The 15,520-nt window shown below is 49.2% G+C and overlaps 3 protein-coding genes across 5 annotated transcripts in view; 2 read left to right on the forward strand and 1 right to left on the reverse strand.

The window, feature by feature from the left end:
• Actr8 (ARP8 actin related protein 8 homolog) overlaps nucleotides 1-2,659 on the forward strand; it is a 23,344-nt gene extending 20,685 nt beyond the window's left edge. Inside the window, exon 14 of the transcript XR_002821186.1 lies at nucleotides 2,573-2,659. The gene's annotated coding sequence lies outside the window, so the exon portion shown is untranslated. The remainder of the gene's footprint in view (nucleotides 1-2,572) is intronic.
• Il17rb (interleukin 17 receptor B) overlaps nucleotides 1-12,263 on the reverse strand; it is a 13,478-nt gene extending 1,215 nt beyond the window's left edge. The window contains exons 1-10 of one of the 3 annotated variants that reach the window (XM_023715675.1): nucleotides 12,174-12,263; nucleotides 10,415-10,439; nucleotides 9,532-9,672; nucleotides 7,829-7,956; nucleotides 7,341-7,467; nucleotides 5,954-6,001; nucleotides 4,255-4,397; nucleotides 3,839-3,904; nucleotides 2,554-2,638; nucleotides 982-1,074 (exon numbers count right to left, since the gene is read on the reverse strand). In XM_023715675.1, the coding sequence (XP_023571443.1) occupies nucleotides 982-1,074; nucleotides 2,554-2,638; nucleotides 3,839-3,904; nucleotides 4,255-4,397; nucleotides 5,954-6,001; nucleotides 7,341-7,467; nucleotides 7,829-7,956; nucleotides 9,532-9,672; nucleotides 10,415-10,439; nucleotides 12,174-12,233 (916 nt within the window). In that variant the 5' untranslated portion in view covers nucleotides 12,234-12,263. Of the gene's footprint in view, nucleotides 1-981; nucleotides 1,075-2,553; nucleotides 2,639-3,838; nucleotides 3,905-4,254; nucleotides 4,398-5,953; nucleotides 6,002-7,340; nucleotides 7,468-7,828; nucleotides 7,957-9,531; nucleotides 9,673-10,414; nucleotides 10,440-10,904; nucleotides 10,929-12,173 lie in introns of those variants that run through there. The other 2 variants (XM_023715676.1, XM_023715677.1) reach the window with 2 other exon arrangements.
• Nucleotides 12,264-12,621: 358 nt separating this feature from the next.
• Nucleotides 12,622-15,520, forward strand: part of Chdh (choline dehydrogenase) — a 33,619-nt gene continuing 30,720 nt past the window's right edge. The window contains exon 1 of the mRNA XM_004631685.2: nucleotides 12,622-12,682. The gene's annotated coding sequence lies outside the window, so the exon portion shown is untranslated. The remainder of the gene's footprint in view (nucleotides 12,683-15,520) is intronic.

Raw genomic sequence — 15,520 nt, forward strand, 5'->3', positions numbered from 1 at the left:
CAGTGCCCTCGGGTTTGGTCAGCCTCATGGTTGTTTACGTGTCTCCTACCTGCAGGTGGTAGAGTTTCTTCACAGTTCCATCAAGTTAAGCCCGTGGAACTTAACTAATTCTGTTTGCACTGTGCTACAAAACAGGAGTACTGCATGAAACTAATGCAGTCCAAACATCCCTAAATATATAACTGTTGCTGGGGTAAAAAGATCACATGGTTTTCTTGGCTTAGAAACAGCAGTTACTCTGGGTCTACAACATCCCGTGCAGTCCTCAGGGCACATCCATATCTCCTTTTCTTGGTTCTTTCCTGGAGGAAAGGCAGGGTCTTTAATGGATCCACCACTAGCTACAGATAAACTCTGATTTTTGTCTTTATTGCTTTATTGGGGGTGCAAATGTGTTGGGAACTGAGCCCAGGGTCTTCGCCCTGAGCTTCAGGCTCAGCCCTTCGTATTTTTGGGGTCAGGACTACCCCATATGCTTTGTGAAGTACCCTAATTTCTGTATTCTGATACCCAAAGCTGTAGTTGGCAGTGACCTTTCAGAGTATATAAACTTAAAGTGAATATTGTTCTCAGGTCTTGGAACTATTAAAAAAGAACAGAGTATCATAAGTGAAACATTATTAGCCATCATTGGCCTATTTCATACCTGTAGAACCCTCCATAATAAAAATAAAACCAATGGTAGGTAGTCCCAGACCCCTAGGGCCTCACCCTGCTTTAAGCTGGCAGATGTGACACAGGTACACCGTACCAGCCTTCGTAGCAGCATGGTAAGGCACAAGTAAATGCTGTCTTAATTCTGGGAAATGCCAGCACCCGACTGTCCCTAGAGGAAGGGACAGTCCTTTTAAATTGCTCAAAATAGAGAGGTGGAGGTATGTCCCTGGTAAAGCACTTGCCCAACATGCACGAGACCCTCAGTTCCAGCTTCAGTGTTTGTGCCCTTATTAGAATATCTTTAAAATGGTATGTACTCCTTACCACATCTCCATGTTCCACAAAGCCAGCCTATCAGCACCCATACAAGGACCATGACGAACATGAGGCCTAGCCAGGCTGCCACCATGCCTGTGTCTGAAAAAAGCATGCAGGGTGTTCAGGTCAGCAGAGCAAAACCATATTTATCTATTTGTTTTCTTTTGTTTCTGTTTTTTGAGACAGTCTTGTTATGTAACCCGGGTTGGCATCAAACTTGTAGCAATCCTCCTGACTCATCTTTTTTTTTTCCTGAAACCTACCTATTTGAAAATTAAGATTTTTATTCTGTGTTCCATAGAAGTTTAGATCCCTTTATGGAGTTTGTTTTCTGTAGTGTCTAGATCTCTTACTTGGTTCTCAACAGGAGAGGGACCTGGCGAGTTATCTGGCAAGATCTCCTGGGTTTCTTACTCCTTAATGAGCGTTTTCCCTGTTACATTTGGCTTTTCATTCTTGGTTCTTTGAGGAATTGCTATTATTCTGGGTGCATTTTCTCGTATACATAGTACACGTAGATGGCTTTTTTGTACTGGGGATTGAACTCGGGACCTTGCACTTGCCAGGATCTTTTTTTTTTTTTTTGAGACAGGGCTTCACTATGTAGTTCAGGCTGGCCTTGAACTCACTGTGTAGTCCAAGCTGGCATCAAATTCAGTGATCCTCCTGCCTCAGCTTCCCCAGTGCTCCGATTACAGGTGTGCGCCACCACGACCATCTAGCTGAGATTCTTAAGAATAATACCTTCCATCTTTGACCCCTAACCATAGGCTAGTTCTAGAAACATTTCTCCATCGTGAATATAAGAGGACACACCTCCAAATCCAGTGATGTTTTCTGGAACATGCCACTCTCAGGTAGCAGTGGAGTGTCTTTTGGTGCCAGTATTCCTGATTTATTACTACCCAGCTGTTGGCATATGCCCACATGTAACAGCCAGGCTGGTGCTGCTGATGATCAAAATGCAGTAGAGAACATGCTCCCTCTGCCACTCAGTCCACTAACTGCTCAGGGGCTCCTAGGAGTGCTTGCTTGCTTTTTTCTTTCTTTTTTTTTTTTTTTTGTATTTTAGTAAGGGTCTACACGGTCTCACTATGTAGATCGGACTCGTAGTGATCCACCTGTATTCAGCCTCCCAAGAGCTGGGATTATAGGCGTGCACCACCATGCCCAGTCTCAGTCACCTTCTCAACGTGCCCAGGGGGCGGGCCGGTACAACACGCCAGGAATCGAAGCCAGCTGCTGTGTCATCCTAAGCAAGTGCTTTAATCCACTGTGCTATTTGGCCAGCCCTTAGGGGTGCTTTCATTGTCTATTCAGTATTGTTTAATTTTTCCTGTCTACCCATATCCTACTTTCACAAAGGATTGGCAGTGGTTCTGTAAATAAAGATTTTGTTCCTAGGTTATAGGCGCTTTGGGCCGGCCCTGGCATCTTTCTGTGCACACTAATTCAGTGTACATAGCAGGCAGCCCTCACTGTGTAGACACGTGCCCTGTCACATACCAGATGGGGGCAGTGACAGGTGCATCATGTTCCTAACCTCTCTGATCATCCAGTGATAATGAAGGCACTTACTTAATGAATCCGTCTGTAGGCAAAGCTCAACAGTTCCTCTCCGTCGGATGCAGTCATTGCCGCATGACTGGAAATACGGAATCAACTGAGGAAAAATGAGAGGCTCAGAATTTCACACTGTGCTTCAGACAGAATCTCAGCAGCATTCCTGTTGCACCACAACCTCTCCCAGGCACTTTCGGGGTACTTCCCTTTGCCCACACTTGTGTGACAAAGCCCCTAACAGCCAACCCAGTGATCCAAGACCAGAACACCGCCCAAGACTCCGGGATTGTGAGCCTCACCTCTGTGTTTCTGATATGCTGGCTTGCTTATCTAGAAGATGGGTTACATCCTAATACACATGCAAATATGTCCGCTAGGACATAGAACTGTAGGGCTCCTATTGACGCCAGTCAGGGCTTTATGACAGGCACGTCCCTTGCACTAGGAGTCTGTGGTTCCCCGGAAAAGACAGGGATAATGTGTATTCAGGGTCTGCTGCCTTGGACCTTTGTGTTCTAGGAAGGAAAAAGAAAAGCTCCTCACTGTGGTGTGGCTGAGTCCCACTGAGTTCCTCTTTGTCCCCACACTGGAAACAACAGTGGCAGGACACCTGGGAACGTCTACTGGTCCAATTTTTTTTTTTTTTTTTTTTTGGTTCATTTATGTATTTGGTACAGGGTCTCACTACACAGTTTGGACTCATAGTGATCCTCCCATTTTCAGCCTTTCCAGCACTGGGATTACAGGTGTGTGCCACCACGCCCAGACTCGGTCTCCAGCTCAGCACACCCGGGCGCAGGAGTGAGGCATGTGGGACAGAGATGGAACCCTGGTTAGGCGCTTAGTCTGCTGCGCTGTCTTGGCCAGCCCCCAACTTTATTTCTGCTTGGGTCATCTCACACCCTGAGAGGATAGGCAGGCAGTTGCTCTCCAAATTCTGTACACTGCTCTGGAACCCAAACCTTTCAACTTCAAGTCTTTGCAACTTCATTTTGCAGTTAAAAGTGGGCTTGGGGAAATAAAATAGTTCTGCCTCCAAGTTGCTGTGAGGGTCTGTGACAGAAAGTGGAAATAAAAGCACTTTGGAAAGTCAGTTGCCACTAATATAAGCAGAAGTTCCCACGGCTGCAAGCTTCCTGACCTCACCACCATAAAGAGCACAAGAAATAATGCTGCATGATACAGGACTATTGCCAAAAGGAGACTTGAGAGGACTAATGCAGGCTTAAAAAGACTCGTCAGAAGCATTTAATGGTGAAACAGTGTCCTTCCCCTCCCCAAAGTACCTGGTTCAACGTACCTGAACCGTAGCACCTTCAGTTTGTCCCTTCACCTGAACGACTACAGAAGTTCTTGTTGGCCTGTTCTATGGATGAGTGAAACAGAATCATGAATTACAAGTCATATAAGTAACTACTAATGGAAGAGCTCCTCCTTGCAAACAGACTTGCAGTTCATCAGACTATGAGAATAAAGATTCTTTTTATACTTCTGAAATTTTTATTTTCAGTTGACTCTAGATTCATCATGATATAGCCTAGGATGCCCACCGAAACTTGCTGTCTGTTGAGTTGATCCAAATAGCCCTGTACATTTGGCCCGACACAGTACGGTGCTCTCAGGAGAGCCTGTCAGAGAACCCTCAAGTGTGCACTTTCTCCTTCCACCAAGTTAGGAAGTTAAAGGTTAAAGATAAGGGAATGAAGCCAACAGTACCTCCTGCACGTTAGAAAAACCAAGTACAACGCCGTACTGGATGACAACCAAGTATCTGTTTCCAAGGGGACTGGTTGTAAAATTCACTTCAACAGTCTCCTCATCCTTCTTACAAGCAGTGATGTGGGGATCCCACAGGCTTCCTGTGAGTTAAGGGAGAACCATATGGATGAACTTGATAACTTTTCTGACATTTAAGTCCCCCAGAGGGCTTTCCTAAAAAGTTCTCAGGCAAGGAAGTATAGAGACACCCGTCCCCCATTGCCACTGCTTTGCTAAAAATAGCTTCCAGGGCGCTGATGGTGGTTGGAGACAGATCAGATTCTAGTACTTCTATTCTTAACTTGTAATCTAAATTAAAGACTGGAGCCAGTACTTTCTCCTCAGAAGGTAAAAAGGAGCTACAGGTTAGGAGACATGTCTGAGACTGTTAGAAATGAATGTAGGAGCAAAGCTACAATCATTGGAACATTCTGGATTCTAGGAACTTCATCCATCTCCCCATTCTGCCAGCTTTGCCGAATACAGAGGAGGAAGGAAATGCCTCACACTTTAGAGGATGCCCTGATAGGCCAACTCTGTCAGAAAAAGCCCTTTGTTTCATGGATGTGACTTGCAAATAAGAATGAGGTTCATTTCCAGGAACAGAACATACAACAGCACAAATGATCCTCCCCACACAGGAGAGCATTTCAGCCCCGCCTTGGCAGTATCTTCCCAGGCTCACCCTCAGACTGATGTCCAGGCCTTCAAACCTCTCTGCCCAGTGCTTCCGAACTCCTACAGACCTCTCTTGGTAGGAGAGGAAGCTGTGTGCCCCCAGTCTGCCTCTGGTAAGAACAGCACGTGTAGCTCTCTAACGGTATATAGAGATGCCTTGTAGGGTAGAGGGTCCCTAAAAGATCAGGACTGATCCCCTAAATACAACTAACCCCATTAGCACCCTGAGTTTATATTGCCCCCAAATTTGTATAAAACCCTTTGGAATTTGGGCACTCGGTTGATTATCTTAAATGGTCTGTTTCACAGTTCAAAGGGTTAGGATTTCAACAGTCTAGTATGGGTGAGGTGATTTTCTTTAAGGGCACAGGTTTGAGAACATGCTTGTAGATGATTATTTAGACTACTCCCCACCACACCCCTGAATGCTTGCTAATCCAAAGATTCCTACTGCCTCCAGAACCAGAGACCGGTGGTATTGGTGAGCAGGCAGAAGGGTTCACAGAACTCCCATAATCAGGGAAGGCCTTTGCATGGCACCACCACAAGTGGGATGAGATGAAATGTTAGTGTAATAGTTTAACCAAGGAGGCTGAGGGTAGTTATCTGCAGCTCCATTGCATTAACTTACTAGAGTGTATCCTTCACTGGACAGGGCTGCTTGTCAGTAAGCAAAGTGATGGTCAGGATCATCTCTCAAAGGATGGACAGAGCTGGGTGTTGGGCGCATGCCTGTAACCCCAGTACTCTGGGAGGCTGAGGTGGGGGATGGCAAGTTTGAGCCCAGCCTGGGCAACCGAGTAAAATCCTGAATCAAATTTTTTAAAAAATAAAACAGGCTAGAAAAGTAGCTCAGTGGGAAGCCTCTGAGTTAGATTGCCAGTACAGAAAGGAAAAAAAAAAAAAAGGTGGATGGGTAAAACTGTCTCAAGTTATGAGCATCTTTAAATAACAAAAGCAAAGCACTCCATTTATTTACCTTCCTCGATACACTTCTTCTTGTGTTTCATTATGGGGTCTTGGCAGCCTGGAAGTTTAAGTGCAAAGTTTTTACACTTTTGAAAAAGGTTATTGCTGTTCAACAAAGGCAAAAGCATGCGTGCATGTGCGTACGTACACACACACACACACACACACCCCACACACCTCCTAACAAATGCCAAAACAGTCCAGATGTGGGATAGAAATCTAAAGAGAATATCATTTATTGCCAAAGTTCACTGTTAAAATCACCATGAGATGGTAAGCCAAGCTGAATACTACTGCCTTCATTAAAACAATGAATACCAAAAGAACACTTGAAAAGCCATTGTCCTTTTAAATTGAAGTTTGATAACTTCGATTCTCTCCCTTATAGCCAGGAGGTTTAACCTACCCAGAGTCCAGGCAAGCACCACACTAACAGTGTGACAAGGCTCATCCCACCTGGTGATCTCACGCATCTGATACAACGATAAGGGCTCAACATCCCTGCTGGGTTCTCCCCCAAACCCATATCCCTGGTCTAATAATGAGATAAACATTAGACAAACCCACGTTGGGATCATGCTACAGGATGCCTGCTTGAGCTCAAGACTATCAAGGTCATAAAAAACAAAGACCAAGAAAGTGTTACCAGAGGAGACCGAAGAGGCAAGCGACTAACTGTAACTGGAGAAAAAAAAAAGGTATTAGTTCAAAAAGTCAAGTAGCCTCCAAAGAAAAGTTGGAGTTAGTAGAAGTAAACCAATATTGATTTCTTAGTTTTGACAAATGTACACTAATATTGGATGATAATAGAGAAGTTGGTGAGATGAAAACTATGGTGTCTATGCAATCTTTCTATAAACCTAAATTTATTACAAAACGAAAATCTCAAAAAGCCTATTTAGAAGCAGAAGTCAGGGCTAGGGTGGGGTATAACTCAGTGGTAGAATGCTTGCCTAGACCACGTGTTCAATCCCTAGTGCCGCCGCCACCCCCACCCCCACCTTCCCTCATCAAGGAAGCTGACAACTTCTGTGGAAGTAGTGTAGCACCAGCTTTTACTTTCCTGTGTGGACAACCCAGGGCAGTGACTTAACCTGTTCTCAGTCTCTTCATCTGTTACAGGGAGCTATCCTACCCTCAGGCTGGTGAAAGACAACACATGGCAAGTGCTCAGCACAGTGCCTGACACACAGGAATGTGCTTTGCCCACATTTTATTTGAGTTAATCCTCTCTGCTCTGTAAAGAATTGTTACTACTCTAGCCAGATGGCAGATGAGGAAACACCTCGCAAAGCCAGAGCCTTTGTTAGGATTCCCTAAGCTCCGAGCCAAAGCACAGCCCCCAAACCTGGTGTCCTAGCGAGATGGAGAGTAACCAAAGAGTTGAGGTGGTTTACCTGGTGAGGTGAGGTTCACAGACAGCGAAGGGGTGTCCTCATTCATATTTGCATTGGGGATGTTATGAGCCCCGATGAAATAGAGTGTGCTTGGTGCCACGGGGAAGCCTACGTAGGAGAACGTCCACTGCAAAGCAAAGTGAGGCACCTGAGCTCCCTGCATGCTCCACGGTACAGCAGCGGCCCCGCTCTGAGTGGCCCTTTTCCTTGGTGATTTCATGCCTTGTCCCACCACTGAACCTTGCTTCTCTAGCCATTGTCTACCTGAGGAATGGATTCCATTCCCTCACATTCATGACGGGGACACTGATGCCTAGAGATTCTGATTTGCCCAAAGCATGGAGGACAAAACCAGAAACAGGATTTGAACCTAAGTGTCCTGCTCTACATCCCAGCTGCGCACCAGCCTGTTGGCACAGCCTATAGCCTATGCTCCCCCGAAGTCCCAGCCCTCAGTGACAGGCACGGGCATGCCTAGTAGTGCTTACCTTGCCACCAGAGGGGCTGGTCTGCCGCTGGAAAGCCTCTGTGTAATTGCACCTCACACAGCTGTATGACTGGAAGCTGCTTTTGCCCGTCACACAGATCTTGGTGGCCTTCAACGAGAGGATGCTGGCTGCGGACGGGTGAGAGGGCAGTTGTTCCCTCAGTGCCCGCTGTGCACCTGCCTTGATGCACTGTGCATGCCTCATCCCAGGTCAAACAGCAGCAAAGAGGGAGGCACCATCATCCCCACGTGCAGATGGAGTGAGTGAGCTTAGGGAGTTCGGGGAGCTCTGCCCAAGCATAAACGTTCAACCGCAGCAGATGCGAATTCAAATTCCAAAGCCTAAAATCTCCTTGCTGGGGATCTTACAGTCAGCTTGAACACATGAATACCTGTGATTCGTGCCATATCTTCAGTATTCTGGGTCTTAAGAGCATCAGGCCTGCTTTAGGGACACACCAGCTTCTCACAGCCCACAGAGTTCCCTCTGTCAGGGATGGGACCCACTTCATTGCATCATCTCATAGCACATTGCCTCATCTCATAGGCATCTCAACAGGGCCCCTTCTCGTCTTCCCCGTCCTACCCCCCCTACACACACACACACACACACACACACACACACACACAAGCACAGTGCCCACTAGGGCTTCTCCTGCTGCCTGCATCTGCCTCTTCAAACCTCTGAAAACCCTGGAGGTGGACTGGCCAACTCACCTCCATGCCTGGCACTCATGGATTCTTGACTAGGTCACATTGAACTGACATTTATAGATGGACTCGCTAACATGAGCATTAGGATTCCAGTATTAGCCATCGTAACAACTCACCGGTTGCCTTGCAGCATAATCTAGGGGAAATGCCACAGGGCTTTCATGATAATATGTGGGAAACAGAAAAGCAACTTACCTAAAGTGGTGTTTTTCCTAAGAGGGAAAAATTGACTCTGGCCTTCCCTTATCTCCATCCATGAAGTGTGTAACATCTAGGAAAGTACACAGGCTAGCCGTGTACCACTCATGAATTTGTACTCATATGACCAGCATAAGAAACCCCCTGAAATACCCCACATGCTTCCTTTCAGTCACTCCTACCCCCACAGTAATCACCAGCCTGACTTCCAACCACCAGATTATTTTGCCATTTCGTACAGGAATCAATCATATGGCACATACTAACATAGGCATGCATTTAGACACAATGGATGAACTCTAGACTCTGGCCTAGTATGTTTGCTATCTATTATTATGTGCAGTTGCACATTGGTCATTCTTGCTGTACTGGATTCCATTTTGCTATTAGGCATTTGGATGCTTTGGGCTGCTACAGTGCTGCTGGGAATATCCTAGTATGTGGCATGTATGGTACAAACATGTACTTTTTTTTTTTTTAATTTTTAGGGAAGGGTCTACATGGTGTTCAGGGTCTCTCACTACTAGATGGGACTTGTAGTGAGCTGCCTGTTTACAGCCTCCCAAGGGCTGGGATTATAGGCACACGGCACCACACCCAGTCTTAACTGCCATCTCAGTGTGCCCCAGGGGCGGGGCTGGCACGGCAGGCCCTAGGATTGAACCCCTGGCTCCTGCACCTTGCAGGCACTTTGCATGTACATATTTCTGTTGGGCATGCCTAGGTGTGCAGTGAATGCGTCATGCAGCACTTCTGGTTCAGTGGACATTGTGACCTTTAACATAAACTTACCATCTGCCCTAAGCTCCCAGCTTATGTTCATCAAAACCAAATGGTCCACTCTTGTAGCATTGGTTTCAGCAAGTTCCACGCGGAGGTGCCTCAGATCTCCTGGGGTCAGAGGGTGCCGGACGGTCCATTCTGGAGATGGCCCTGGTTTGAAAGGCAAGTCATCCCATTGACACCCTTCCAGACTAGTCCGGGGCCACCCCCATAGGGGATCTACACTGATCTGCCCCCAGTGCACAATGGACCACATCTTCCTGCTAAGGCAGGCCAAATATTTCACGGTGTTGGATGATTTATAGCTGAGATATCACTGAACTAAGAGAAAATGCTCTCAGTCTTGGTCACAAAGCAGGGAGCATTCGGGATCGTGTGTGTGTGTGTGTGTGTGTGTGTGTGTGTGTGTGTATGTGTGTGTAGTATACTTCACATGTTTGGGTCAGTCCTCCTGCCCCATGCCTCCCATAACACACTACGTTCCCACCTCTTAGCCTTTGGGGCTGCCACTGTTTCCCCTCTATTTCATCCTATTTTCATTTCCTAGGCAGAAGCCCGCCCGTTCTTTGAATGCTAACACCTCACCCATTTACTGTTCTTTACAACTTCTGCTTCCTGGACCCAAGTTAAGTGGCTTCCTTTCCCTGGCTCTCCCTCTGCCTCTGCACAGTGGCAGGCAGTTTCCGCCCTCGTGAGACGTCTCCCCCACTGGCCTCGCAGCAGCCCTTTCTTATTTCCCCAGAGTTCTGTCTTGAGAACTTCAACCACATCTGTTAAAGCAATGTCTGTCCTTGGGCCTGGTCGCTGATGGTCCATTACAGGTTCAGGCCTCGCAAAGTCCAACTGCACTTCCTATGTAGGGCACCAGCTGTTGGTTCCCTGAGGCACCTACCATTTTCAGAGCCACACTGAATAGTCTGCAGAGAAGAAAGAAACCAAGTGTCATCTTGAAGCCAGTCTTCAATTGATTTTTTCCTTAGGTGCATACACAAATGACAAACTTTCAAAGAAAAAATGAATTGGTTCTGTTTCACAGCTTAGGGAAAACAACTCTGCCCTAATGGAGGCTACAAAGGACCACAGAGATCAGCCGCCAGTATGCCTGATCTCCAGCCAGCCAGTCCCTTCACCTGAAGGCCAGAGGTGGGTCTCTGGGCATCAGCCCTCGCTGCTATGAGCCAGAAATGAATCCGAGTATCAGAAAGTCCCCTTCCTACATGAATGTTTAGCTGCCAGTTATGAAAAAGTCTGGAGTATTTATTGAGTTTCTCCAGGTTAAAAATCGGCTGCGCTATGAAGATCAATAGAAGGACACAATGCACATAACTCCCTGGCACATTCCCCAGATTCTTTCACACATTTTCTTCTAACACAAGACTCACCTGAGCTATTTGGAAAACCATACGCACCTGTGGTTTCCTGTCACCTGTTAAACTTTTTCAAAAAGCAAATACGTATTGTCAGTGTCCAAGGAAAACACGCATCATCAATCTCCAAGAAAAACTCATACTGAATTGTTTGAAGTTAACTGCTCAGCTCTATTCATAAGAAAAAATATTTAGTACTTTGGCTTTTTGAAATCAGACACTGAACCTCAATATTTAACTTTGAGGCAGCAGTAAGTTCTGTGGCAGGACCAGTGTGAAAATCCACCCGCTCTGGAACCTGATCTTGCCAAGCCTTTACGTTTCCAAACACCTTGTAGAGAGAAGTTGGGGCTTAGGGATGGTTGTCAGGTATTCCTCCGTCTTCATGAAAATGAACTTGGAAGATATATCGGCAAGTGTTATTTTTAAACAAGCCACCCTATTAGGAGCTGATTTCTTGACAAAGGATAAGCTTGAGGAAGAAGCAGCAGTTCTAAACAATAGAGTTCCAACCGTTAGCCTTGCAGCAACTGTCGCACGACCAACGAGGACAGTAGCTGAAGGCATAGGGACAGGATAGAGGGGGTTGGATTTCCCACAGCTATTATCACGTAACTGCCATATTTTTTATACTATATGGTATTACGTCAGGGATTGGTTTTCAGGGCTATTCTGGGGTTTTTTCCTCCTTAGAGATTCACAGGGTTCCTTTACTGAAAGCACCGAGAAAGGGAGGACATCTACCTTCGCGAACCAACATGGAGGAAAGAAGCAAAAAGCAAAAACAGGCTGGTGGTAATGGATCAACAGCCTTGTACCCCAACAGGTGGGCAGTTGCTTTACAGGCCATGCGGTTGTTAGACCTGGGTGAGTTAGATAACCCTTCTTTTTACCAAGGAGGCGAGGTGAGCGTAAATGGTTGAATCAAGAGCTCAGAGCAGGTGCAGGGGATATAGCTGAGTACCTATCATGAGCAAGACCCTGGAGTCCATCTCCAGCACCCAACATCAGCAAAAGCCCAGGGTACTTTAGGACCACATCTGTCTGACACCCACGCCCCCAAACCAAGCAGCTTGACACCCATCATTGGCCAGCGGCCAGCCAGCATGGGAACAAGAGTCCAGAGATCTGAGGCCCATTGGTCTGCCCCCCAAGGTGCAGACAGGTCCTCCTCCAGAGAACGGTCAGTGGGTGCTTTCGCAGAGGCGTGGGCTGACAGATCCCACGCACCAGGGTTGGGTTCAAGGAATGCACCTGGGGACAAGGGTGCAGGCCAGGACTTACCGGCTCTTGCATCAAGATGATTCTGCACAGTGCAGCCAGGCTCAGCAGCACGAGAGACATGGTGTGGTCACCACACGGGTCTCAGGCAGCCTCCTGCCGCGCATTTATTCCTGCCCTCGGGGCTCCGCCTCCCGCAGCACCGCCCCAGGATCAGGGTGGACCAACGGCTCCTCCCTCGGCGGTTAACGGCGCGGGCCTCGCTGGCCACTCGTGGGCCTGGGTCGGTTCGAGCGCTCTCTCTCTGCAAGCGGAGCCGGAGCCCGCGCACTCGGGCGCGCAGAGTTCCGGGGGCCGTGCGCCCTACCCCGCACGAGCCCGGCCGCCCAGCCTGGCGCGGGGACCCGGTCCCGGAGCCGACCCGGCCCAGCGGCCCGCGTGACCCTTCTGGACGCGAGAGCGCGCGGTCCTCGGCGGCAGCGGCCGGTTAAAGCGCAGTCCCGCCGGGGGCTGGGGCGCCGGGCGCTCCGTTCCTATTGGGCAGCGGCGGGCGGTCCCCAGCGCGCACCCGGGTGAGTAGCGCGAATTCCGGGCGCCGCCGACCCCGCGCCGCAGTGCACAGAGCCCCACGCCCGCCAGGGGCTAGGGGCGTCGGGGGACCCAGCAGCCCCGGAAAGAGAATGCAGTCACGGACACCTCGCTGAGTTTGGTGGAGTTCATTTTGAGCACGAACTTGGGTAAAAAACTACCAAATCTGATAGTGATAGGGATCACCACTTCCGGCCCCTCGGGGTTTCTGGTAAATATGTTTGTCCAAAAAAGCGAGGTCTGCCTGTGTAACACCTGGGACTTAAAAATCTGAAATCTTATTACTGTCGTCCCCAAATTTCAGGGTCGCTCAGTCAGTGCTGCTACCTAAATGAGCTTAGTGATAGGGAAGATATGACTCCCACCTGTTAGGTGGAAGGTGTGCTGAGTGTGCGGTCTCACAACAGTGGGGAGTGAACTCGTGAACCAAGGAAGGGTGAAGAGTTCTGTTGGAAATACAGAGGAGCATTGCGCCTGGATTTCCAGGAAGGGTCCCAAGAGATTGGCCCCAAGGGCCCTCTGTCGGGTAATTTACACAGCAAAATCACAACGTAGGCGCAAGGTGGGTCAGACTGCAAGCTGCAGGGATATAAGCTGCTCCTTTCTAGGGGCTCACGGGCCTCACTACTTCTCCATCCTGGCTCACCAGATTTGCCTCCAGCCACAATGCTGCGCATAATTTTTTGTGCTGACTTCCTTGATGCCCAGATCCTTCTGACTGTATATTAATTTCTAACCTAGCTGTCAAAATATTAGGACTTGAGGGCTTGGCTGGCTCTGGGACCTCGGCGTTTCTTTTGGAGGGTTCACAGTCCAGGATCATCTTATGGGTACAGTGCACTGTGGAGAGTTGACAAGCAACTGGAGTAGCAGTGGAGTCGCAGAGCACTGTACGCTTCCACTGGAAGACTTTCCCAGGCTACTCGGAGTCTCAGACTTCTAGGCTGAAGTTGCCCCCGTGGGACACAGGAGAGGGCCATCGGGAGCAAGTGTGGACCCTGTGGCTGTCAGCTCTGAGGGGTTATGCTGAGTCGAGCGGTTTTGTTTGCAGAGGCTGTACTTTGAGCAGGTTGGGCTGCAGGATTGGCCTCTGGCCTGCACACAGTGGGACACAGTTCCGGGCCTCAAGGTCAGCTGGGGCTCTGGCATGCACATACCTCCTGACAAGGGGAGCTCTCTCAGGTAAGGTGGTGGCCCCACCCTTGCCTGGTACGTGGACACCCTGGCTCCCTCTAGTTACCTGGAGCCCCAGGGTGCCTGAGATCCTTTCTAGCTCTAATCGTGATCTTCCTGTATAGCAAAAACCAGCATGTGCCAGGAACCAGGGTGCAAAGGTGAACAGCACTTGGATACTCTTGGACTGAGGATGAGAGGATTTAAGGCCAAAGTGCCCACACCCTGCAGAAATGCATACTGCCTCCTCCGCCAGCTGGAGATTGTGAACTTTGTCCCATGGTGCTGAGGAGCCGCAGCAGATGTTTAGATGGTAGCTGGTTTTCAGTGTTTGAAAAGCCGCCTGGCTGGCCGTGCGGGATAGGTAGGGGCCAGCCCTTCTGAGACCAGTGCAGCAGCAGCTGTTCACCAACACTTACTCAGCCCCAGGCCAGTGTCAAGCCGCACTGGCCTTATAGTTTGTGCCTGTACAGGTTCTACTGTGGTGAGCTGGAGCCTATGTGCAGGGTCTTAGGGACAACAAGGGTGCAGGGTTCAGGCCTGGAAACATCTGTGGGTCAGCCCTCTAGGGGTGATGGAGGAGAGAGGAGACAGTGTAGGGACAGGGACATGGAGAGGCTGCAGCGGGAAAACCAGGCAGGAGACAAGAGTTCTTGGGATCACATGGGCCCAGAGGCCAGGGGTGGCTTGGCTTGGCCTTGGCTTGGCTTTGGCAAGAGCAGATGGAACAGGAAGAAGTGGGCTCAGCAACAGGAGGGAGGGGAGGCCAGGAATGTATCCTGGTGGGTAGAGAAGAAAGAAGGGTGGAGCAGGAGTGGTGGGCGGGCAGGGGTGCAGGGCAGACCAGAATTCAGGAACAGCCTGGGTGGGTCATGGGGCTGCAGTGATTGGCATAGAAGCCATGCTGGCCTGAGGCTATGATGAGGGCCCTTGCATTCCGGATGGGCAAAGAGCACATGCCTGCCTGGCTCCTGGGGGCTTCACTCTGGCTCAGCTGCAGGAGTCCAAAGGGACACAGCATGCCTAGAGACCTAAGTATGACAAGAGTGTGGCTTGATAAACTGGAGTCAGGGCCACCGTGCTCTGGAGGGCTTGGCTTCTCTTCCTTAACTGCTGGCAAGCCACTGCTCCTCCCAGAGCCTCAGTTTCCCCTCCTATAAAATACAGTGAGCGTGACTCACAGTAGTGGCAGTGAGGTGACCATATGCAGCAAAGTGACCTTTGGAAACTCTGGCCTTCCCCCCTGGTGTCCGTTCTGTACGTCTGAACTTCTGCAAGCCACAGAGCAGTGTGCCATCAGGGTGGGTGCTTAGCTGGCACTCATGCAATGTTTGAATAAGAACGAATGAACATTTATCCTCAGGAGCCCCTGAGCCTGCCCACCTAGGAGAGCTGGTTTGCAGTCCTCTTCCTCTGGGCCTAGGTGGTGGCTGGGGCATGGATGACTGCTTTATTCATGGGGCTCTGACCAGGCCCTGGAGAAGCTCTGTGCCAACCCTGGGATGAGACTCCTGGCCTCCAGAGGGCCTGGTTCTGTGACTCACTCACTATGGGCTTCGCCTCAGTTTCCCCATCCACCCACCCACCCACCCATCCACCCACCCATCCATCCACCCACCCACCCATCCATCCATCCATCCACCCACCCA

The sequence above is a fragment of the Octodon degus genome, unplaced genomic scaffold, assembly GCF_000260255.1.
Source record: "Octodon degus isolate 3935 unplaced genomic scaffold, OctDeg1.0 scaffold00043, whole genome shotgun sequence".
Taxonomy (NCBI): domain Eukaryota; kingdom Metazoa; phylum Chordata; class Mammalia; order Rodentia; family Octodontidae; genus Octodon; species Octodon degus.